Source organism: Bufo gargarizans, chromosome 4 (assembly GCF_014858855.1).
Source record: "Bufo gargarizans isolate SCDJY-AF-19 chromosome 4, ASM1485885v1, whole genome shotgun sequence".
NCBI classification, from domain to species: Eukaryota; Metazoa; Chordata; class Amphibia; order Anura; family Bufonidae; genus Bufo; species Bufo gargarizans.
The window spans coordinates 318,650,663-318,677,224 of record NC_058083.1 but is presented as its reverse complement, the minus strand read 5'-3'; the positions used below and the strand labels follow the sequence as shown (position 1 = coordinate 318,677,224).

At 44.3% G+C, this 26,562-nt stretch overlaps 1 protein-coding gene across 2 annotated transcripts in view; it reads left to right on the top strand.

The window, feature by feature from the left end:
- The window catches only part of LOC122934474 (MFS-type transporter SLC18B1-like), a 117,491-nt gene that overhangs the window by 88,358 nt on the left and 2,571 nt on the right, over window positions 1-26,562 (top strand). The window contains exons 12-14 of one of the 2 annotated variants that reach the window (XM_044289959.1): window positions 15,192-15,285; window positions 15,365-15,417; window positions 21,790-21,859. In XM_044289959.1, coding sequence (XP_044145894.1) covers window positions 15,192-15,285; window positions 15,365-15,417; window positions 21,790-21,853 — 211 coding nt within the window. In that variant the 3' untranslated portion in view covers window positions 21,854-21,859. Of the gene's footprint in view, window positions 1-15,191; window positions 15,286-15,364; window positions 15,418-21,789; window positions 22,407-26,562 lie in introns of those variants that run through there. The other variant, XM_044289958.1, reaches the window with a different exon arrangement.

Genomic DNA, 26,562 nt, shown 5'->3' with positions numbered 1-26,562 from the left:
TTTATACCCCCCTAGTGACCAGGCCCTTTTTTACAAATCGGCACTCCACAACTTTAGCGGTTTATTGCTCGGTCATGCAACTTACCACCCAAATGAATTTTACCTCCTTTTCTTCTCACTAATAGAGCTTTCATTTGGTGGTATTTCATTGCCGCTGACATTTTTACTTTTTTTGTTATTAATCGAAATTTAACGATTTTTTTGCAAAAAAATGACTTTTTTCACTTTCAGCTGTAAAATTTTGCAAAAAAAACGACATCCATATATACATTTTTCGCCAAATTTATTGTTCTACATGTCTTTGATAAAAAAAAAATGTTTGGGCAAAAAAAAAAAATGGTTTGGGTAAAAGTTATAGCATTTACAAACTATGGTACAAAAATGTGAATTTCCGCTTTTTGAAGCAGCTCTGACTTTCTGAGCACCTGTCATGTTTCCTGAGGTTCTACAATGCCCAAACAGTAGAAAACCCCCACAAATGACCCCATTTCGGAAAGTAGACACCCTAAGGTATTCGCTGATGGGCATAGTGAGTTCATAGAACTTTTTATTTTTTGTCACAAGTTAGCGGAAAATGATGATGATTTTATTTTTTTTATTTTTTCTTACAAAGTCTCATATTCCACTAACTTGCGACAAAAAATAAAAAATTCTAAAAACTTGCCATGCCCCTCACGGAATACCTTGGGGTGTCTTCTTTCCAAAATGGGGTCACTTGTGGGGTAGTTATACTGCCCTGGCAATTTAGGGGCCCAAATGTGTGAGAAGAACTTTGCAATCAAAATGTGTAAAAAATGACCGGTGAAATCCAAAAGGTGCACTTTGGAATATGTGCCCCTTTGCCCACCTTGGCAGCAAAAAAGTGTGACACATCTGGTATCGCCGTACTCAGGAGAAGTTGGGGAATGTGTTTTGGGGTGTCATTTTACATATACCCATGCTGGGTGAGAAAAATATCTTGGTCAAATGCCAACTTTGTATAAAAAAATGGGAAAAGTTGTCTTTTGCCAAGATATTTCTCTCACCCAGCATGGGTATATGTAAAATGACACCCCAAAACACATTCCCCAACTTCTCCTGAGTACGGCGATACCAGATGTGTCACACTTTTTTGCTGCCAAGGTGGGCAAAGGGGCACATATTCCAAAGTGCACCTTTCAGATTTTGCAGGCCATTTTTTACACATTTTGATTGCAAGGTACTTCTCAAACATTTGGGCCCCTAAATTGCCAGGGCAGTATAACTACGCCACAAGTGACCCCATTTTGGAAAGAAGACACCCCAAGGTATTCCGTGAGGGGCATGGCGAGTTCCTAGAATTTTTTATTTTTTGTCACAAGTTAGCGGAAAATGATGATTCTTTTTTTTTTTCTCTTTTTTCCTTACAAAGTCTCATATTCCACTAACTTGCGACAAAAAATAAAAAATTCTAGGAACTCGCCATGCCCCTCACGGAATACCTTGGGGTGTCTTCTTTCCAAAATGGGGTCACTTGTGGCGTAGTTATACTGCCCTGGCAATTTAGGGGCCCAAATGTGTGAGAAGTACTTTGCAATCAAAATCTGTAAAAAAATGACCGGTGAAATCCGAAAGGTGCACTTTGGAATATGTGCCCCTTTGCCCACCTTGGCATCAAAAAAGTGTCACACATCTGGTATCGCCGTAGTCAGGAGAAGTTGGGGAATGTGTTTTGGGGTGTCATTTTACATATACCCATGCTGGGTGAGAGAAATATCTTGGCAAAAGACAACTTTTCCCATTTTTTTATACAAAGTTGGCATTTGACCAAGATATTTTTCTCACCCAGCATGGGTATATGTAAAATGACACCCCAAAACACATTCCCCAACTTCTCCTGAGTACGGCGATACCACATGTGTGACACTTTTTTGCAGCCTAGATGCGCAAAGGGGCCCAAATTCCTTTTAGGAGGGCATTTTTAGACATTTGGATCCCAGACTTCTTCTCACACTTTCGGGCCCCTAAAAAGCCAGGGCAGTATAAATACCCCACATGTGACCCCACTTTGGAAAGAAGACACCCCAAGGTATTCAATGAGGGGCATGGCGAGTTCCTAGAATTTTTTTTTTTTTTGCATAAGTTAGCGGATATTGATTTTTTTTTGTTTTTTTCTCACAAAGTCTCACTTTCCGCTAACTTAGGCCAAAAATTTAAATCTTTCATGGACTCAATATGCCCCTCACGGAATACCTTGGGGTGTCTTCTTTCCAAAATGGGGTCACATGTGGGGTATTTATACTGCCCTGGCTTTTTAGGGGCCCTAAAGCGTGAGAAGAAGTCTGGAATATAAATGTCTAAAAATGTTTACGCATTTGGATTCCGTGAGGGGTATGGTGAGTTCATGGGAGATTTTATTTTTTGACACAAGTTAGTGGAATATGAGACTTAGTAAGAAAAAACAAAAACAAAAACAAACTAAAAATTTCCGCTAACTTGTGCCAAAAAAAATGTCTGAATGGAGCCTTACCAGGTGGGGGGGGGGTGATCAATGACAGGGGGGTGATCAATGACAGGGGGGTGATCACCCATATAGACTCCCTGATCACCCCCCTGTCACTGATCACCCCCCCTGTAAGGCTCCATTCAGACATCCGCATGATTTTTTACGGATCCATGGATACATGTATCGGATCCACAAAACGCATGCGGACGTCTGAATGGAGCCTTACAGGGGGGTTATCAATGGCAGGGGGTGATCAGGGTAATCAGGGTGATCACCCCCCTGTCACTGATCACCCCCCCTGTAAGGCTCCATTCAGACATCCGCATGATTTTTTACGGATCCATGGATACATGGATCGGATCCACAAAACGCATGCGGACGTCTGAATGGAGCCTTACAGGGGGGTTATCAATGACAGGGGGTGATCAGGGTAATCAGGGTGATCACCCCCCTGTCACTGATCACCCCCCCTGTAAGGCTCCATTCAGACATCCGCATGATTTTTTACGGATCCATGGATACATGGATCGGATCCACAAAACGCATGCGGACGTCTGAATGGAGCCTTACAGGGGGGTTATCAATGACAGGGGGTGATCAGGGTAATCAGGGTGATCACCCCCCTGTCACTGATCACCCCCCCTGTAAGGCTCCATTCAGACATCCGCATGATTTTTTACGGATCCATGGATACATGTATCGGATCCACAAAACGCATGCGGACGTCTGAATGGAGCCTTACAGGGGGGTTATCAATGACAGGGGGTGATCAGGGTAATCAGGGTGATCACCCCCCTGTCACTGATCACCCCCCCTGTAAGGCTCCATTCAGACATCCGCATGATTTTTTACGGATCCATGGATCGGATCCACAAAACGCATGCGGACGTCTGAATGGAGCCTTACAGGGGGGTTATCAATGACAGGGGGTGATCAGGGTAATCAGGGTGATCACCCCCCTGTCACTGATCACCCCCCCTGTAAGGCTCCATTCAGACATCCGCATGATTTTTTACGGATCCATGGATACATGGATCGGATCCACAAAACGCATGCGGACGTCTGAATGGAGCCTTACAGGGGGGTTATCAATGACAGGGGGTGATCAGGGTAATCAGGGTGATCACCCCCCTGTCACTGATCACCCCCCCTGTAAGGCTCCATTCAGACATCCGCATGATTTTTTACGGATCCATGGATCGGATCCACAAAACGCATGCGGACGTCTGAATGGAGCCTTACAGGGGGGTTATCAATGACAGGGGGGTGATCAGGGAGTGTATATGGGTGATCACCCGCCTGTCATTGATCACCCCCTGTAAGCCTCCATTCAGACGTCCGCATGTGTTTTGCGGATCCGATCCATGTATCCATGGATCCGTAAAAATCATGCGGACGTCTGAATGGAGCCTTACAGGGGGAGTGATCAATGACAGGGGGGTGATCAATGACAGGGGGTGATCAGGGAGTGTATATGGGTGATCACCCGCCTGTCATTGATCACCCCCCTGTAAGGCTCCATTCAGACGTCCGTATGCTTTTTGCGGATCCGATCCATGTATCCGTGGATCCGTAAAAATCATACGGACGTCTGAACGGAGCCTGACAGGGGGGTGATCAATGACAGGGAGGTGATCAATGACAGGGGGGTGATCAGGGAGTTTATATGGGGTGATCATGGGTGATCAGGGGTTTATAAGGGGTTAATAAGTGACGGGGGGGGGGGGGGTGTAGTGTAGTGTAGTGTTTGGTGCGACTGTACTGACCTACCTGAGTCCTCTGGTGGTCGATCCTAACAAAAGGGACCACCAGAGGACCAGGTAGGAGGTATATTAGACGCTGTTATGAAAACAGCGTCTAATATACCTGTTAGGGGTTAAAAAATTCGGATCTCCAGCCTGCCAGCGAACGATCGCCGCTGGCATGCTGGAGATCCACTCGCTTACCTTCCGTTCCTGTGAGCGCGCGCTCCTGCGTTCACAGGAAATCTCGCGTCTCGCGAGATGACGCCTATTGGCGTTAGTGTGACCTGGGAGAGCCGCCGCGATGACGCCTTTCGGCGTTAGCGTGGCGGCAAGCGGTTAAAGACTGACCGTAACTTCTGATCTGCAACCGAGCAGTCAACTTTTCTGCCTCTCTAAGGCCTCTTTCACACTTGCGTTGTCCGGATCCGGCATGTACTCCACTTGCCGGAATTACACGCCGGATCCGGAAAAACACAAGTGTACTGAAAGCATTTGAAGACTGATCCGTCTTCAAAATGCTTTCAGTGTTACTATGGCAGCCAGGACGCTATTAAAGTCCTGGTTGCCATAGTAGGAGCGGGGGAGCGGCATACTTACAGTCCGTGCGGCTCCCGGGGCGCTCCAGAATGACGTCAGATCGCCCCATGCGCATGGATGCCGTGCCATGCGATCACGTCATCCATGCGCCTGGGGCGCCCTGACGTCACTCTGGAGTGCCCCGGGAGACGCATGGACGGTACGTATGCTGCTCCCCCGCTCCCCACTACACTTTACCATGGCTGCCAGGACTTTAGCGTCCCGGCAGCCATGGTAACCATTCAGAAAAAGCTAAACGTCGGATCCGGCAATGCGCCGAAACGACGTTTAGCTTAAGGCCCGATCCGGATCAATGCCTTTCAATGGGCATTAATTCCGGATCCGGCCTTGCGGCAAGTCTTCAGGATTTTTGGCCGTAGCCAGCATTAGGAGTTTCTGCTATTCTCCTTATATTGAGCTTACAGGTAATGAGATTATTTTTTTTCCGTTCAGCCTCTGGGCTGAAAGAAAAAAATGAACGGCACAGATTTCTTCATTCGCATCGATCAATGTGGATGAAAAAATCTCTGCCCAAAAAAAAAGGAGGGGAAAGGCGTCTGCCAGGACATAGGAGCTCCGCCCAACATCCATACCCACTTAGCTCGTATGCCCTGGCAAACCAGATTTCTCAATTCACATCAATCGATGTGGATGAATAAACCATTGCCAGGATTTTTTTATTATTTTTTTATATACAAAGTGTTTGCCAAAGCATATGAACACCGCCACCTCCTCAGCTCATATGCCTCGGTAAACGTATCTTTTACTGCAGAGGAGAAATCTCGTCTTGCAGCGCCGCATATCAGTGCTGCAGCTAGTCGATCGGTTGGTCCACCTGGAAGGTAAAAAAAAAAAAAGAAAAAACCAGGCCACAACACAATAATTTTATTAACTTTATAATAACTTTTGAACAGAACATATAAACTTTAACCTTTTGAAATAAACGTTTTTACTTACTGGTGATTTTTTTTTTTTTTTTTTTTACCTTTATAGGACAAACCTCTCCTTCCCCATGGGACAATGTGCAAAGCGCAAATCGCCCAAAGATGTGGCGAAGTGCGTTATGCACTTTGTCCCAGGTGAAAGGAGAGGTTTGCAGCAGCTCTGTGTGAATGGGCCCTAATAGCCCTGTGTGCCTGTCCTGGTGAGATGTGATCCCTATGCTAGGTGTACCTGTGTGTGTGGTACTTCCGGAAACACTCCCCTAAGCATAGAGCAGGGTGGTCAGGGCAGTCAGGACAGAAATAGCGGGTGTCACGCCTTATTCCACTCCTGCTACAGACACAACATCTTTTTCGGGGTGACGGTTGGGTTCAGGTACCGGCAACGACATTGGGGAAATGTCGCTCGTGTAGACGGCTAACTACACTGGTGGATGGGGCCACGGAACCTCCTGGGTACAGGAGATTCTCGATGATCTCTTCCCGAAATTTGAGGAAGGATCCTGTTCTCCCAGCCTTACTGTAGAGAACAAAACTATTATACAGAGCCAATTGAATTAAATAGACAGACACCTTCTTATACCAGCATCTGGTTCTGCGGGAAGCTAAATACGGAGACAACATCTGGTCATTGAAGTCCACCCCTCCCATGTGAAGGTTATAGTCGTGGACTGAGAGGGGCTTTTCAATGACACAGGTTGCTCAATTTGGATTGTCATGTCTGCGTGAATGGAGGAGAGCATGTAAACGTCACGCTTGTCTCTCCATTTCACCGCGAGCAGTTCTTCGTTACACAAGGCAGCCCTCTCCCCCCTTGCAAGACGGGTGGTAACGAGCAATTGGGGGGAAGCCCGCGCAATCTGTTCTAGAAACAAATGCCTGAAGAGTGCCACACTTGTGTAGAAATTGTCTACATAACGATGGTACCCCTTGCCAAATAAGGGTGACACCAAGTCCCAGGCTGTCTTCCCACTGCTCCCCAGGTAGTCAGGGCAACCGACCGGCTCCAGGGTCTGATCTTTTCCCTCATAGATCCGAAATTTGTGGGTATAGCCTGTGGCCCTTTCACAGAGCTTATACAATTTGACCCCATACCGGGTGCGCTTGCTTGGGATGTATTGTTTGAAGCCAAGGCGCCCGGTAAAATGTATTAGGGACTCGTCTACGCAGATGTTTTGCTCTGGGGTATACAAATCTGCAAATTTCAGGTTGAAGTGGTCTATGAGGGGCCGAATTTTGTGGAGCCGGTCAAAAGCTGGGTGGCCTCTGGGACGGGAGGTGGTGTTGTCGCTAAAGTGCAGGAAATGCCAGATGGCCTCAAATCGTGCCCTGGACATGGCAGCAGAGAACATGGGCATGTGATAAATTGGGTTCGTGGACCAATATGACCGCAACTCATGCTTTTTGGTTAGACCCATGTTGAGGAGAAGGCCCAGAAAAGTTTTAATTTCGGAAACTTGGACTGGTTTCCACCGGAAAGGCTGGGCATAATAGCTTCCTGGGTTGGCGGTTATAAATTGTGTGGCATACCGGTTTGTTTCTGCCACGACTATGTCCAAGAGCTCCTCAGTCGAGAACAGCTCAAAAAAATCCCAGTGCCGAACCGATCTGAGCTGTCTCAACCCGAACTCCAGACTGGGCGGTGAAAGGGGGAACTAATGGTGCGACTGAAGTTGGGGACTGCCAATCAGGATTTGTCAGCACCTCAGGGATTCTAGGGGGTCTACGGGCCTGTCTGTGCGGTGGCTGCGACGGGGCAACTACTGCACGTGCCACCGTGCAGCTTCAACTGCCCTTCTGGTGCTCGCCACTTCACCATGGTGTACGGCAGTGCTGGTACTAGGTCCAGGGAGGGCTGCGCTGCTGGTGTATGCCTCACCACGTAATCCACCAACGCCAGCCTCACTCTGCTGCCCTTGAAGCGGATCCTGCGCAACCTGTGGTCTAGCAACACGGGGCTGGGTACGCCTGTTGGTATCGGGGACCTCAACCTCCTTGTCCTCGTCAGACTGCCACTGCTTTCTACAGGTTCATATTCTGACCCGCTGGATTCGTCAGATGAGGGTCCCCATTCCTCATCCGACCGGGTCAGAAGCCTGTAGGCATCTTCAGAAGAATACCCCTTGTTTGACATTTGGGCAACTAAATTTAGGGGTATTCCCTGAGACTACCCAAGAAAAAAAGCAAGCCTGTCTTACAAATGGGAGGCTAGCGTTTTTTTTATCGCCGCAGCGCGTGTAAAGTGAATGTGCAGTGATAAAAAAAAATAATAATTTTTTTGTCACTGCGGCGGGGCGGGCGTAGGTGAACGCACGTGTGGGCGACCGATCAGGCCTGATCGGGCAAACACTGCGTTTTGGGTGGAGGGCGAGCTAAGGTGACACTAATACTATTATAGATCTGACTGTGATCAGTTTTGATCACTTACAGATACTATAAAAGTACAAATGCTGATTAGCGATACGCTAATCAGCGAATCAGTGACTGCGGTGCGGTGGGCTGGGCGCTAACCGATCGCTAACTACCCAACCAAGGGGCCTAAACTATCCTAAAACCTAACGGTCAATACCAGTGAAAAAATAAAGTGACAGTTTACACTGATCACTTTTTTCCTTTCACTATTGATTGACAGGGGCGATCAAAGGGTTAATTGGGGTGCAGGGGGGTGATCTGGGGCTGGAACCAACCGACCAAAAGGACCAGCAGAGGAGCAGGGAAGCCATTTAACACATCATATTTACTAATATGATGTGTTAGATGGCTTCCGATTGGATTTTTTTAATATCATCAGCTTGCCAGCCACGATCATTGGCTGGCAAGCTGATGACGCGACCCCCCCTCGAACAAATGCCGGCCCGCGATGCGCATGTGCGGGCCGGCTAATCGCATCATCTCGCGTGACTCTGCCTGCAGCTGCTGCCTCCGGACCGCGATCCTGCGTTAGGCAGTCCGGAGGCGGTTAAACTACGCCTACTCCCAGTGTCCTGTGCGGGTTATTGCTTCTGTCTGGCTCAGAGGAAAGAAGGAAGGATTTGCTGTTCCTGCTCAATAAAAGATAAGTTGGTATTTTTTTCTTGTGGTTGTCTGTCTAGGCTGTTAGAGAGATGGCTGCCCCCTCCAGATCCTGAGGGAGCAGGCTGCCTCTTTCCCCCTTTCACCATCTTAGGGATTCTACAGAATCTTCAGCCTAGGCACGAGGACATGTTTATTCCCACCTTCAGGGTCTGAACATGGGCATAGAAGTCTAGGGAGAGCTGGTAGGGATTTGTCAGGAGGTGACCTCTATCCCCAGCTTCTTGCCTAGACACTTGTTTGTTTATATCCTGTGTATCTTGTATCCTGTCTGCCGTGACAGTGGAGTGCCTGGCGGCATCACTGATGTGCTAGATGCACAGACTTCCTGGCCCCAGGCCGAGAGGGAGGAGCTTCCGGCGAGGAGTTAGGCCGAGGATAGCGAGTGCAGCACGTGGATTGGCAAGCAGTGCTGGGCGGTGACGTCATCAAAGAGTGCCTATAAGAAGGACATTCTGTGAATCAGAGGACGGCGTCCTAATCAGAATCCTGATTGGTGGTTTGGTGGGAAGCACAGAGGAGGAGAAACACACAAGATTCTGGAGTCCCTCCAGCCCTGGTACCTCTGAGGGGTGAGTGCTCTGGGGCATATTGAATCCTGCTTCTTTTCTGATACCCTTATACCTAAATGTGTTGCTGACAAAGTCTAGGAAGGTTGTTTCAAAAAAGAAGAATAAGGAGTGTGGTCTTTGTAAATCTGTGTTACTGGCTGAGTGGGAGAAGATGATGTGTCAGAGCTTTATTAATTGGACAATGGCTGATAAATTGCCATCTTCAGGCTTTGGTCAGATCTGAATTTAATTCCTCTCCATTCCCAAAAAAATCTGCCGGGACTAGAGATCCAAAGTTGAGGCGACTAGATACGGCACAGGAGCTTATTTCATCTGATTCTGAAGAAGATGAAATGCATTCCTCCTCATATTGGCATTCTCGAAATTCAGCCCTATCTTCTTCTGAGGAAGGTGAGATTAGTGGTAAACCATGTTTTCCAATAGAAGATACGGATAGGCTTTTAAAAGCCATAAGATCAACTATGGGCATTGAAGAGATAAAGGAACCTAGGTCCATTCAGGATATTATGTTTTGGGGGTCTAGAGTCCAGGCACCACAGCACCTTCCCGGTTTATAAGAACATTTCAGCCTTAATTAAAGGGGAGTCGAAAAAACCTTAAGCGAAAATATCCTTTTAAAGAAGAAGACTGTGCTACTTGGGATAAAGCGCCTAGGATAGATGTAGCTGTATCTAAAGTCTTTAGGAAAACGGGCCTTGCTTTTGATGATATGGGAATATTAAAGGGCCCGTTAGATATAAAAAAATGCTGAGTCTTTTTGAAAAGGTGCCTGGGAGGCATCTTCCATGGATGCAAGCCCCTGGGGATGGGGGGCTCATATTAAGGAAATCTCCCTTTAGGGACGTTAGGGGGGATACCAAAAAAGGGGGATCCTCCAACCTAAAAGAACTAGCAGCAGTAGATCTAGGAATGAGGTCTGTCCTTCCAAGAATAAGAGGTAAAAATCTCAAGGTTATGACGGACAACAGGACCGTGGTCTCTTTTCTAAACGGACAAGGGGGGTACAAGGTGCAACATTCTGATGCTGGAAGCCCAGAAGATTCTCCTATTAGCAGAAAAAGAGTGTGCCTCAATTTCAGCAGAACATATCAGAGGGGTGGAAAAAGGGCAGGCAGACTTTCTGAGTCACCATTTTCTTTCTCAGGGCGAATGGAGTCTGAACCAGTCTATTTTCAAGAAAATAACAGTTCTCTCGGGCCAGCCAGTAAAGGACGTTTTTGCTGCTTTCCAGAACAAGAAAGTACAGAAATTATTTTCCCTAGATCCAGCGCGATCCCCTTGTGGAATAGATGCCTTCCTCCAGAACTGGAATTTTCCTCTAGCCTACGCTTTTTCTCCTCTCCCGTTGATTCCACAAGTATTAAGGAAAATCGGGGAGGATGACACAAGGGTTATCCTTATAGCCCCGTTTTGGCCAAAAAGATCATGGTTCACGTGGCTTCGGATCATGTCGCTCTCAGACCCTTGGGTACTTCCAGAGATCCGGAACCTGTTGAACCAGGGTCCAGTTTTACACCCAGGTATAAAAAATCTCCATCTGACTGCCTGGAACTTGAAAGGTACTTACTAGGTAGGAAGGGATTTTCTGATGCCTTGATCTCTACTCTTCTTAAGAGTAAGAAAGAGATAGCAGTGTCCATTTATACTAGAATTTGGCAGAAATATTTGGATTTTTCACATATCCAGTTTAAAGAAATCCTCTGTTTTACTCCCATTCATCTAGATTTAGAATTACTTTAGAAGGGATTAGAACTAGGTCTGGTGGGTAGTACCTTTTGCATATTGCAGGGTCCCCATGGGTGTCGAGGTTCTTTACAGCTGTAGCCAAATCCACCCTCATAGCCTCACATAGACCCCCCTCCTTGGGACCTAAACCTAGTTTTAAAGGCCTTGACTCAGCCACCATTTGAACCTTTGGATACCAGCTCCATTAAATGTCTCACCTTGAAATTATGGCTTCTAATAGTAGTAACATCAGCTTGTAGGGTTAATGAAATCCACACCATATCAATTAATCCTCCATACACCTCGATTTTAGAAGATAAAGTATTGATTCGTCCAGATCCAGCGTTTCTTCCAAAAGTTGCTTCCCAGTTTCATAGGTCTCAGGAGATTGTGCTTCCTACCTTTAAGAACCCAAGGTCAGAAGAAGAAAAATCTCTTCATTGCTTGCATGTGAGATGGGCTTTGATTAATTATTTGTCTCGCACTGAGAATTGGCGAAAATCTACTTCACTCTTTGTCCTCTTTCAAGGAGTGAATAAGGGTAAGGCGGCCACCAAAAGTTCCATTGCTAGATGGATTGTTTCTGCCATCTCTTTGGCCTATTCTGCATCTTGGTTATCTCCTCTGGTGAGTCTTAAAGCACAGGGCAGTTGCTACCTGCTGGGCAGAAAGATCCTCCGTCCACATAGAGGACATTTGCAGAGTGGCTACCTGGTCTTCTCCTTCAACCTTTTTTAAGCGCTATTGGCTTGATTTGAGCTCTTCCTCTTCTGGGTCTTCCTTTGGGGAAAAGGTACTTCTTTAAGCTCTCCCACCCTGAATTTTCCTCTGGTAAATCACTTGTGGTGCTGTCGTGGGTAAAGGGAAAAATATTGATTTACTTACTGGTAATTTGATTTTCCAGAGCCTAAGACAGCACCCTTATTCTCCCTCTCTTCTGCGTTATTCTGGTTCTCCTATACTCACATGGGTGCAGCATAAAAAGAGAAAAAAAAAAAGGATAATTTATGTATTAAAGGGAACCTGTCACCCAAAAATCGCCTATTAAGCTGTTTACAGTACCTTATAGTGCTGTATAGTCGTTTCCTGATGCACTTTTTGTTAGTTTTGCAGCATGTATGCTCAGTCAGAAATCGATGTTATATTCAGCTGCTGCCCCGTGCTTCAAGTCAGGCTTGAAGTCACGGGGGCAGCGGCCTCGGCGTCTTACATGGCCCTCTCCCCGCCCCCTGCCTCTGTGACTGACAGCCGAAATCCGATTCCGGGACCGCGCTCAACGGCCGCATGCGCAGTAAAGGGCGGCAGGAGCGCGGTCCCGGCTGCCGCGCGTACTACGCGCCGTCTTACTTTCGCCGCACTGCGCATGCGCCCGACATCCTGTATCAAACGCGCCCGCGCCCGGCATCTGGGCGCGTTTGATACAGGATGTCGGGCGCATGCGCAGTGCGGCGAAAGTAAGACGGCGCGTAGTACGCGCGGCAGCCGGGACCGCGCTCCTGCCGCCCTTTACTGCGCATGCGGCCGTTGAGCGCGGTCCCGGAATCGGATTTCGGCTGTCAGTCACAGAGGCAGGGGGCGGGGAGAGGGCCATGTAAGACGCCGAGGCCGCTGCCCCCGTGACTTCAAGCCTGACTTGAAGCACGGGGCAGCAGCTGAATATAACATCGATTTCTGACTGAGCATACATGCTGCAAAACTAACAAAAAGTGCATCAGGAAACGACTATACAGCACTATAAGGTACTGTAAACAGCTTAATAGGCGATTTTTGGGTGACAGGTTCCCTTTAAGTTGAAAATTGTCGGTCATCTAAACATTATATAGGCGGACTTCCTCCGTTGGTTGTATATCACACTGAATTGGGAGGAGAGTGTCCGCCCTTTTATTCTGCAGGTTTCCTGTCTGTGGGGGAGGATCTTATCTCTCTTGTGGTGCTGTCGTGGGCTCTGGAAAATCAAATTACCGGTGAGTAATCATCATTTTCTCTTACCTGTTATGACTTTTATTGTCCACTTGATAACTTTAATAAGCAATTATAAAAAAAGATGACTTACAGCTTAGTGTTTGTTATGTGACATCTGACCATTTATGACCATCGTAAGGGGCAATGTACAATATACGAGGGGTGTTCAATAAGTTATCTACCTGAATATGAAAACAAACTTTTTAGAGAAAATTGAACTTACTACTTTTTAATGTAATCTCCCTTGACTTCAACATACTTATTCCACTTCACCTCCAGTGACCGGATTCCCTCAGAATAGAAGAAAACTTCTTGCTTCTGCAGGAACCCTGTTGCCACCTCTTTCACTGCATAATAATCAGGAAAAATGTGCCCACTCAGAATAGTGCTTGTGACTTGTGAACTGTCATGAAGCAGCAACACACCTGATGACATTTTTCCATAGTGTTTCTCTTTGATTGCCTCATTGTTGGCGCATAGATGTCGCCAGTAATTTTTTTTCTTATGTGGCATGAATTCTAGTAAAAAATCGCCTTCTGTATCCCAAAAAACTGTTGCCACGATCTTTCAAGCTGACTGCTGCACACAACATTTCTTTGGAGTTGTTGACCCATTATTCTTCTATAGCATGGACTTGTTTGGTCTCAGGATCACTGGTGGTGGACCCATGTTTCATCACCTGTAATAATTCAAAAATAGAAGTCTCCTGGATTTTCTCTAAGCATGTCTAACTTCTCTTGCTCTTTTGGCGACAAGTGTTTTGCTCAGGGGTCAACATTTGTGGCACCAACTAGGAACTGACTTTTGACATCATCAAAACATAATGAATGATACTGAAAACTGTGCCAACTGAAATGCCTAATTTATGAGCTATAACACTGACTTTAACCTAACGATCTTCCAAAATCGTGGCCTCCACTTCAAGGTACATTTGAATATGCTTCAACAGGTCGCACTGAACAGGAGTCCTCTTCAGTTGATTCCCTATCCCATTTAAACTGCTTGGCCCAAAACTTTACTTTGTAGTAGGAAGGTACATCATTACCATATAGCTGTAGGCTGTCCGGGAATGATGGGAGTTGTAGTTTTGCAACAGCTGGAGGGCCTCAGGTTGAGCATGCCTGATATACATCAATCATCCTTTCATGGATTTCTTTAGGCTTCTTTTTTTCCTTTGTAAGGAATTTAATCACGGAACAAAGCTCCAAATCCCTTACTTTCTTTGTAGACCTGCACTGTACTGCACTTGCCATCCTGTTACTTCCAGTGCTTTTATCAGACTGAACTGATACTGTGTGTGTTGCATGTCAAGACATGTCTCAACCTGCACAGACAAACTCAGCTCTCTAAGGGTACTTTCACACTTGCGTCGCAAGGATCCGGCAGGCAGTTCTGTCGCCGGAACTGCCTGCCGGATACAGAAATCCGTATGCAAACAGATATCATTTGTAGACTGATCCAGGTGTGGATCCGTCTGACAAATGCATTGAAATATCTGATTCATCTCTCCGGTGTAATCTGGAAAAACAGATCCGGTATTAATTTTTTTCACATTTTTAAAGGTCTGCGCATGCGCAGACCGGAGGGTCGGATCCGGCACTAATACATTTCAATGGAAATGAATGCCGGATCCGACATTCCGGCAAGTGTTCCGGAATTCTGCGGTATTTTCTCCAGCCAGATACTGTAAGAGGGACTGAACTGATGCATACTGAATGGAATACTCTCTATTCAGAATGCATTAGGATTAAACTGATCATTTTTTTTCCGGTTTTAGCCCCTAGGACGGAACTCAATGCTGGAAAAGAATAACACTAGTGTGAAGGTACCCTAACACTGATGGAACATGCTGGGGTAGAAAGGGGTTTTAAAGCCTTTAGCAAGTGATGGCCTATCCTCATTATAGTGAAGGGAGCTCACTACTACAGTGCTGCCGCCAATGAAGGCAATGGGGGCACGACTGTAGTAAGATCTTTCCAGTACAGTATTGAAGGTGCTGCGATGTAGCTGCACTGAGCTTTCATGTTTACCATGATACATTGATCTTGCTGAGAATATGTTTCTGCTGCAGTCAATTTAATTTGACTTTTCCTTTTTTCCTTGGTCAACCACATTTCCTTTCATATCTTTTCAGATCATTTGTGGGCCCAACGCTTGGTGGATTTCTAAATGAGAAGTTTCATTTTCAGTGGGCGGCTGCCTTTCAGGGACTTCTACCTTTAGTGTCTGTAAGTCCCACAGAATCTTGTATCATTGTATGATAGGAATGTTGCTGGTTTTAAAATTAATTCTTTTGTTGTTTTTCAGTTTGTGCTGAGTTTAACATTTTACTCCTGGGAGGCAAAGAGAAAGAAAAAAAGGTGGGTCTTTCACAGCATGAATGAATCTTCTATACTTGGAGCTTGCGATCATCCCTTTAACATACTGTATGTTCATTACTGTATGTCAACAGAAAGTGCGTTAGATACTGAACAGATCGCTAATAAAAGCGCTGAAGACATTATAGACACAATAGCATTTTTAATGTCTTTTTGGTGCTGACAATGACCTTCTGTTTAAAGACCCATTTCCACTGCTAAAAAATAGCAGACATATAAATGTATAAATTACAGGTTTTACTGACTCATTTCCTACAAAACTACATATCAATCAACTCAGTTCCTCCTGCTCTTTAAAATGCTGCCTGCAGATTGCATTGCATTTTATAGTGACAGCTTAAGGCTACTTTCACACTAGCGTTGTTTAAATCCGGCGTTCAATTCCGACACCGGAACTGCCCGCCGGATCCGGAAAAACGTGTGAAAACTGATTACTTTTGAATCCTGATCAGGATTTTGATCACAATGAAAAAATGCATTGGAAAAAACGGATCCGCCATTTATGGACTTTAAATTTTTTTTCACATTTTTCGGGTTTAACATGCAAAAGCCGGATCCGGTTTGACTGAACACACAGCGCCGGATCCGGCGTTAATGCTAGTCAATGGGAAAAAGACCGGATCCGGCGTTCAGTCAAAGTGTTCAGGATTTTTGGCCGGAGGTAAAAATACAACCTGCTACGGTTTTCTGAAAAGTCTGATCAGTCAAAAAGACTGAACTGAAGACATCCTGATGCATCCTGAACGGACTACTCTCCATTCAGAATGCATTAGGATAAAACTGATCAGTTCTGTTCCCCTAGGACGGAACTTAGCGCCGGAAAAGAAAAACGCTAGTTTGAAAGTACCCTAACTAAGGCCTCTTTCACACTTGCGTTGTCCGGATCCGGCGTGTACTCCACTTGCCGGAATTACACGCCGGATCCGGAAAAACGCAAGTGTACTGAAAGCATTTGAAGACGGATCCGTCTTCAAAATGCTTTGTGTTACTATGGCAGCCAGGACGCTATTAAAGTCCTGGTTGCCATAGTAGGAGCGGTATACTTACCATCCGTGCGGCTCCCGGGGCGCTCCAGAATGACGTCAGAGCGCCCCATGCGCATGGATGACGTGCCATGCGATCACGTGATCCATGCACTTGGGGCGCCCTGACGTCACTCTGGAGCGCCCCTGGAGCCGCACGGATGGTAAGTATGCTGCTCCCCTGCTCCCCGCTACACTTTATCATGGCTGCCAGGACTTTAGCGTCCCGGCAGCCATGGTAACCACTCTAAAAAAGCTAAACATCAGGTCCGGCAATGCGCTGAAACGACGTTTAGCTTAAGGCCGGATCCAGATCAATTCCTTTCAATGGGCATTCATTCCAGATCCGGCCTTGCGGCAAGTCTTCCGTTTTTTTAGCCGGAGCAAAAAGCGCAGCATGCTGCGGTATTTTCTCCAGCCAAAAAACGTTCCGTTCCGGAACTGAAGACATCCTGATGCATCCTGAACGGATTTCACTCCATTCAGAATGCATTAGGATAATCCTGATCAGGATTCTTCCGGCATAGAGCCCCGACGACGGAACTCTATGCCGGAAGACAATAACGCAGGTGTGAAAGAGCCCTTAAAGGAATAAAGAGCTCATAAAGTTATAGGTCAGCACTGGAGTGTTTATTGTATGTACTGCTGTCTGCTTTCCTCATAGCCAGCACACACTTGTAGTCACTACAGTCCTATGACAGTATTGTGTCTAAATGTTGATGTTGAATATCGGATAGGTCATGTTTAGTATCATAATACTGTAATGGTCTATGGGACCAAAAATTCCTTTAGGGGTCCCTAACTAATGTTTGAAATTGTATCTTTATTATTTTCAATTTAACACACAAACATATAGGGGAAAAACACTATTAAAACTATCAGTTACAGTGAGTTGTGAGACAATTATTATTACGCCTGGTTGCTTGATTCACAACCTAATATAGCATCTCTTTGTCTGTGGATTGCACAGAGAATATCTATTCCATATAGAGGGGTAATGGTGTATTCACTTGGATCAGTGAGGATCACCGGTTGGTATATTCCAACCAACCTTTCTCTGGTTAATTGTAGATACTCTGCAGTTAGCCTTGTTTCGGGATCAGTAATTTAACGGTGATTGCATAAGGATTGCAAAATATCCCCACTGTATAATCCCTGTGCAGGGGGTTATAATTTATTGACAATGTTGCCACTTCTAGAGTTGACACTTTTATAGCAATATATGATGCATACAACTTTCACTATGTTCGAGTGGCTACACTGTTGCCTCTATTTATTTTCATAGAGGTCAGTGTTGTCACCACTCTGTGTCTGATCAACTACTAAACCCTTGCTCTGACTTGCTGTGCTAGTTACAACACACTAGGGGTCAGTGTCACGCCACTACAAAGTCTCTACCTCACTATACTCCTCTCTATCTCTCTGTGCTAGTAATTAAACCACTTGACTTATCTCGCTCACGCTGTAACTGCCTAAAAGGGATCGCACTATACCACCCCTCCCGACATGTTTCGCCACATGCTGCGGCTTCGTCAGGAGATGTGGGGCATATGTACGCGCGCGCTTGTGTCGACCTCCCTTTATACTTTCCGGAGTCCCACCCTCCTGACTCTCTGTAGGAGATACGGATTGAATATAGTGTGAATAATCCAAATGATATATCTATGGACTGTTTATGACCTTTTTTAGTCATACAGTATATATATGATCCTTTATAACTAGTCGGCGCCCGAATAACAAGTTCAAAAGTGGAACAGTAAGTACTGAAAGATGGTACGTACACTTGAATTAAGTGGATCTAAATCATAAATATGTTTCCCTTACCGCCTTTTTTATAATGGAGACAAATTTTTGTGGCGCCCCCCGATCATATATATTATATTATAATGGCTGTAGTTATTGATCACTATATAAGGAGTTCATCACCGTTAGAGATCGAATTGATCGTTCAGTTTTCTTTTCCAAATGACAGAATGACAGCGCTTCGATGTAAACATCACCTGACGTCACCGATGGGAAGAAGGAAGAAGGGAGTGCACAGGATATGCGTCAACAGACGCTTCCTGCTCGCGAAGCTCGGTTGGTGATTGGCTGGGAGAGTCAGGAGGGTGGGACTCCGGAAAGTATAAAGGGAGGTCGACACAAGCGCACGCGTACATATGCCCCACATCTCCTGACGAAGCCGCAGCATGTGGCGAAACATGTCGGGAGGGGTGGTATAGTGCGATCCCTTTTAGGCAGTTACAGCGTGCGTGAGATCAGTCGAGTGGTTTAATTACTAGCACAGAGAGATAGAGAGGAGTATAGTGAGGTAGAGACTTTGTAGTGGCGTGACACTGACCCCTAGTGTGTTGTAACTAGCACAGCAAGTCAGAGCAAGTGTTTAGTAGTTGATCAGACACAGAGTGGTGACAACACTGACCTCTATGAAAATAAATAGAGGCAACAGTGTAGCCAATCGAACATAGTGAAAGTTGTATGCATCATATATTGCTATAAAAGTGTCAACTCTAGAAGTGGCAACATTGTCAATAAATTATAACCCCCTGCACAGGGATTATACAGTGGGGATATTTTGCAATCCTTATGCAATCACCGTTAAATTACTGATCCCGAAACAAGGCTAACTGCAGAGTATCTACAATTAACCAGAGAAAGGTTGGTTGGAATATACCAACCGGTGATCCTCACTGATCCAAGTGAATACACCATTACCCCTCTATATGGAATAGATATTTTCTGTGCAATCCACAGACAAAGAGATGCTATATTAGGTTGTGAATCAAGCAACCAGGCGTAATAATAATTGTCTCACAACTCACTGTAACTGATAGTTTTAATAGTGTTTTTCCCCTATATGTTTGTGTGTTAAATTGAAAATAATAAAGATATGATTTCAAACATTAGTTAGGGACCCCTAAAGGAATTTTTGGTCCCATAGACCATTACAGTATAATGAAATAATATCCCGAGGGTCTCTAAAAGGGACTGTGTAGATAAAGGTGTTTAGTATCATGACACCCCAAATCAGAAAACACAAATAAAAGTGTGTTTGACAATCAGGAAAGAAAGACTTTCTGCAGAAAACACGATGAAAGTTACATTGATTATTAAACAGTATCACCAGTGATGTCACATTCAGGGCTTCTGCATTGCTGAGCACATCGATTTATATCAGTCTACTGGAACTTCTGCATAAAACAAGTGAGCTCTATAGTTTAAAATGTCAAAAGAACTGTTGACATGTGGAAGTTTTGTTTCAGTGGAAGTCCAAGTGCTAATACCCCACTGATCCGTGAACATAGGAAAACAATTACTAATCTGCATGTCATAGTGGTGGTGAATTGGCCATCGATTTTTCTATAAGCCACCGCCACTCCCCCTCCACTTCAGTGATCACTTTCACATGTCAAATCTTCTACACTTCACATACTTTTTAAAGGATTTTTTGGAATTTTTTTTTAAATCCCACCCTCAGCTAGTGGTACCAGAGAAGCATACTTACCTGCTCCCGCTGCTTGGCTACAGCTATCTGGCTCCCAGTCTGTCTTCTGGTCCTTATCTGTCAACTTCAATGGCTGAAGCCGATAACTGCCCTCAGCTGTGACCTTTCCCCAAACAGCGCATCTCAGCTGTGTTATGTGCCGCTTGGAGATACGTTTAAGCTGAGGCCAGTCATTGACTGCAAGCACACCTGACTCTGCGCATGCAAATCGTGACAGATGGGGCTGGATGTAAAGTGCAGAGACACTGCGAGCAAGGGAGCAGGTATGTTTGTTTCTCTTTACAGGGCCTGCTGCCTGGGGGTGGGATTTAAACACATAAATCTTAAAGGGAACCTGTCCCCTGGATTTTGTGTATAGAGCTGAGGACATGGGTTGCTAGATGGCTGCTAGCACATCCGCAATACCCAGTCCCCATAGCTCTGTGTGCTTTTATTGTGTAAAAAAAAAGATTTTATACATATGCAAATTAACATAAAAGAGTCATATCTTACTTGTGTGACCAGAGAAGAGTCATATTTTCAAGCTCTGACTCATCTCAGGTTAATTTGCATATGTATCAAATCGGTTTTTATACACAATGAAAGCACACAGAGCTATGGGGACTGGGTATTGCGGATGTGCTACCGGCGATCTAGCAACCCATGTCCTCAGCTCTATACCCAAAATCCCGGTGACAGGTTCCCTTTAAGGACAGATTGTTATGGTTTGTTTTCTGTTTAAGAATGTGTTGATCACGAAAATTCGAAGTGCAAATTTTTATTGCAAATATAGGTACTTCGAAAATGCGCTAATATTAAGAATACAGTTAGATATATTCGGAATTTAGAATATTCAAGATTTTTTTATAGTGAATTTTTATGAAAATTTTTTTTTTTCCCCATTTAAAAACATGATTCCTCCCTGCTTCTTGCTTGTGGGCCAATGACTCATTGGCCCACAAGCAAGAAGCAGGGAGGAATCATGACTTTAAATTATGAATATTCTAAAAAACAAATATATAGCACTATATCGACTATATTAGTTTTATCGAATATTCGTAATATTCTAAAACAAGCATATATAGCGAATATTCTGAAGAAAAAACGAATATAGAGCTATTTAGCTAATATAGTGCTATAATCTTCTTTGTCTAATAGTTGTAATTTTTTAGCTCTATATTAGCTAAATATTTCTATTTTTTTTTTCATATTCACTATATTGTTATATATTCTTGTTTTAGAATATTACGAATATTCGAAAAAACAAATATATTCGATATAGTGCTATGACTCATTGGCCATCAAGCAAAAAGCATGAAGGAATCATGTTTTTTGCTTAGCAATTGAAAAATTTGCGAAAATTTTTTGCATATTAAGCGATCATTATCTTGTTGATTTTTTTTTTTTTTTAGTAAAAAAAAAATTAGAATATAACAAATATTTGAATTTGCAAATATTCTACAAAATATTCACAAAATATTGCGAATTCGAATATGACCCCTGCCCCTCATCACTATTTAAGATACCCCATAGCAGTTAATAGAGAGGTCATCTCTCCATTCACTGCTATAGGACTGCCGGAAATAACCGAGCCAGTGCTCAACTATTTTCGCAACTCGCTTAGCTGTGAATGGAGGGTGGCCGCACATGTGCAGCTGCTCTACCTTAACTTTGGGGGCATCATTCTGGAGATTGGAGCAGGTCCCAGTGGTGAGACCTATACCTATGTGACTTTTATGGCATATGATAGCGATATGCTATGAATGTTGCAATGGGACAACCCCTTTTAGTAGTTTTAAGAAATGTTAATGTGCAATTGGTATCAGCAATATTGCTTTCTCTTTACAGGTCTAGTTCATTGGAAACTAACAGCACAGTTCAAGAAAGGGAACCTTTGCTACCAGAAGAATAACACCAAGTGAAAACTTTTTTTTAAACTTTTTTTCTTTTTTTTACAGTTTACGTTGACATTTTTTATTTTTGACCTAATGATTTTTGTATTTATATAAGTCTTTCATCCTGTAGAATTTCTATTCTAGTGATTGAATTGTCGGTTAGGTCATATCTTACAGTTTTGCATAACAATTATGGTAATTTCCAGTTAGCCAGTTCATCATCGCGTGGATTGGAGCTGATCGCTTCGCCCATATTAACTCATCTTTTACCAGGTGCTTCCTTCTAATGCTAGCTACCCAAACCTACCACAACCTGACATTTTATAATGCTGATACTTTCATTTAAGTTTTTCTGAAATGTAACAATTAACAAAGGTTTTTAGAAAGGGCTCAACCAGCAAACTACTGGAGCACAGCCTTTCAGTTACCAACTGAAAAGAAGAAATACCGTATTTATCGGCGTATAACACACACTTTTTCCCCCTGAAAATAGGGGGCAAATGATGTATGCGTGTTATACGCCGATTAGGGCTGAAACGTGTCCTCCGGAGGCCAGAGAGGCAGGACTGAGCCGGCCGGCACAGTAGAGGGAGGAGGAGGGAGGAGGAAGGAGGAAGGAGGAGGGAGTCCCTCCCTCCCCACTGTGCGCGGCTGCCGCTGAAGACCAACGAGGACAGAGTAGGAGGAGGAGGGGAGGGACTGTGGCCACTGCGCCACCAATGAATGTGCCGGCCATATCCCACAGTTCCGATCGGAGTCCCAGCAGTGTAATGCTGGGGCTCCGATCGCTTACCATGGCAGCCAGGAGTCACGCTACTGAAGTCCTGGCTGCCATGGTATGTTAGTGAGCAGAGAGCAGCGCATTATACTCACGTGCGCTGTGGCCGCCGGTCGCTCCTTCTTCTGTCTGTGCGGCGGATTGCTAATGCTTACAGCATTAGCAATGCGCCGCACAGACCTATGAGAAGGAGCGACCGGCGGCCACAGCGCACGTGAGTATCATGCGCTGCTCTCTGCTCACTAACATACCATGGCAGCCAGGGCTTCAGTAGCGTGACTCCTGGCTGCCATGGTAAGCGATCGGAGCCCCAGCATTACACTGCTGGGGCTCCGATAGGAACTGACACTGCCACCAATGATGGGGGGGAGGAGGGGGACCCTGTGGCCACTGCCACCAATGATTAATACTGGGGAGGGAGGGGGGGGGGGGTTTGCGTTACCAGAGGGGGCAGATCAGAGGCTTTATTTGAAATTTAATTTTTTTTCCTGAAATTTCCCTCTAAAATGAAGGTGCGTGTTATACGCCCGTGCGTGTTATACGCCGATAAATACGGTAAATCAATAGTAATATAGGTTGGCTCACAGTATTTTTGCATAAATGTTTTAATAACACATTGAATCAAATATTAAAAATAGACTTGCTTTGTGACATCATATCAGCATACATACATACAAAATGTGTATGTATGTAAAGCCTATTTGTACACATTTTGTATGTATGTATGCTGATATGATGTCACAAAGCAAGTCTATTTTTAATATTTGATTCAATGTGTTATTAAAACATTTATGCAAAAATACTGTGAGCCAACCTATATTACTATTGATTTTTTTCTGAAATGTAGTTTAGCATTTAATATATAAACTGCCAATATTTCTGACATATTATTGATTTAAAGGGGTTAACCAGGACTTAGGATAGGTCATAAATATGAGGTTGGTGGAGGCCCAACTCCCGTCCCCTGCCAATTGGCTGTATGAAGGGGGCCGTGATGCCCTCCTACAATTGCTGCGGCCTCTTCATAGCATATAAAGCACAGCATTGTATGGCTGTTGTGCTTGGTATTGCAGCACAATCCCATTCAGTTGAATGAAACCAAGGTGCAGAAAGACCATGTGACCAATGTACTTGAAGTCTCCAGGCTAGGAAGGTCAGATCAGCCCTTCCAACAGCTGATTGATAGGTGTGCCAAAAGTTGGACCCCCACTTATCAGATATTTATGACCTATCCTGAGAATACGTCATCAATAGTGTTGAGCGAACTTTTGTTTTAAGTTCGGCGTCTAAAGTTCGGGTTTGGGTTATCGAAAAATCGCGTTAAGGATTCTGCTACCATGGACCATGTCCGTGGTAGCGGAATCCATAACGCGATTCTTCGATAACCCAAACCCGAACTTTAGACGCCGAACTTAAAACAAAAGTTCGCTCAACACTAGTCATCAATAGTTAACCTATAAAGATTATTTTCAAAATGTGATTCTTATAAAATTATGATTTTAAAGGGTCGTTCATGACAAAAAGCCCTAAAATAAAAACCACAGTACCTTTTAAACTGAATTTTTCATGCTGATGAAAGTCAGAAGAAAATGACAAAGGTACCATTTGAACCATGGATAGGTATGCTAGAGAGCCATGTAAGCTGTGTATAACGTCATATTTTGGTGACAGACTCCCTTTAAAGTCTCTGCTGCTACAGCCCCTGTGGTACTCTGATGGTCTTTACTGTACATTTTATGAAATTATGCGACACCTGACCACATCAACTAGTCCTCAGTGGTAATGCAAGAAAGGAAACAAAGACTGGCAGGGGATCACATGAACATTGGTGCTAGAGGGCAGGAAATTCAACAAGTGAGCACTGTAGTGCTGCCACCATTTTTTATTTATTTTTTATTCTCTGACAACCCCTTTAAACACTGGACCCAATTTTGTGGTAATTATGCTTTATGCTCAGTATCAGATTGGTTGCTAGGGACATGTTGCCAGACAGCCCCTAGTAAAGTAACTTACGTACATATGTTGTTAAGCAATCCATGTATAGCAGCCATTCTGTCAGACATGATACACCCTGAAGCTGGCTTTATTCTGTTAAGATAACAGACGTACAAGCAGTCACAGCATTCCCAATCTCTTGCACCAGTCTTTAATTCATTTAATTTAATTTTTAGCCTGTTAACATTACATTTGAGCAAAAGCTTGTGTCCGTCACGTCCGTATATGTCAAATGTGCCCAAAAGGCTCCAGCATTTCCTTTCGGCCTGTGTTGTGCTGGTACGATATATGTCAATATACTGTACCTTATTTTACTGTTTAGAACAGCAGCTACGCTTTTCGTCCCAGAGGGATCAGTGTATACATATTTTACAATCGGAGTCAAGGGGCAACCTATGCCCACTGTATGCCTACAGTCATGGCCAAAAGTTCTGAGACTGACACACAAATTTGGGTTTATTCAAAGTTTGCCGCTTCAGTGTTTGTATATATTTGGGACCAACGTTCCCATGGTATACTGAAGTACATACATTACATACTTTTTTTTAGGTTTTAACTTTTATTGACAAATACATTGTTTCTGCAAAAGTTTTTGTAATTCCCCCTGGCATGCTGGATATCAGCTTTTTGGCCAAACCCTCACTCATGACGGCCAATTCTTGCATATTCAGTCTTTGGAGTTTATCACAATCTATCTGTTTCTGTGTGTCCACTTGCTTTTTGAGGATTGAACACAGGTTCTCAGTGGGATTGAAATATGGGAATTTTCCTGGTCATGGACCCAAAATTTCAATGTTTTGTTCACTGAGGCACTCCGTTTTAACTTTTGCCTTGTGACATGGTGCTGCATAATGCTTGAAAAGGTATTGTTCATCATCCGATTTCTCCAGGATTGTTGGGAGGAGTTGCTCTTGGGAGATGTTTTGATACCATTCTTTAGTCATGACAGTGTTCTTAGGCAAACATTTCAGTGAGCCACTTTGCTGTGCTTTCCTGTTGGCATGACACAGAACTCCTGCTCTCACCTTTTCTTCTACAATCTTTTTTTCCAGATGTTCCAAACAGTCTGAAGGAGGCATAATCCGACAAAATAACTTCACTACAGTCCTCTGCAGTCTAATCTCTGTATTCCTGTAGAATGTCAGTCTGTCCTTGATGTTTTCCTTGAGATAAGTAGCTTCTTTGCCATCCTTCTTCACACCAGACCGTCCTCCAAAAACTTCCACCTCACTGTGTCATGCCCTCATCTTATGGAGTTGGTTCGCTCAAAATTTTGCCTTAGAACACTGCCAAGAATAAAGAATGGTAGAAAGACATTCTCCAGGAGCAATTTGGTGATGAACATTGCTTGTTTCAGCATGATGGAGCAATCTGTCATAAAGGAAAAATAACTAAGTGGCTCAGTGAAAAAAAACATTGAGCAAACTTTGTGAAAACCAAGATTTGTGTCAGTCTCAAAACTCTTGGCCAGGGCTATATACTGTGGTCCTATTTGTCATAGCCTTTTTTTCAGTGATATATATATATTGGCAACACTCCAACAGATGTAAGGCAAAGTTGGGATGTGAACACAGCCTTAAAAGTAGTAGTATCCAGATCAAGTTGTATTTAGAAGGATATTTGTGAGAAAGAGTGTGATCTCTTGATGCCCGTCACAAGTGGGACCATATTGAGTGAGTGTCCTCACCAATGCTAATTGACTTCCAGGTGTCTCTTCCTCCCAAATATCTTTTTCAGCTGAATTTCAGGCACAGTAGGCAGGCCTTCATCTAATTGATGGCCCTGTGCAAAGTGCCTATGTTTCATGAAAAAAGTGTTTGAGGTTGATGTCACAATCCTGCTGTTTCTTTTAGTTTTTTCTTTTAGTCTATAAATATTTAATCTTCTCCACTTGACTCCTGCAGTAAGAATGTCTTTACGTAGTTCTATCATAAGCCAACACTGGCACTGGAC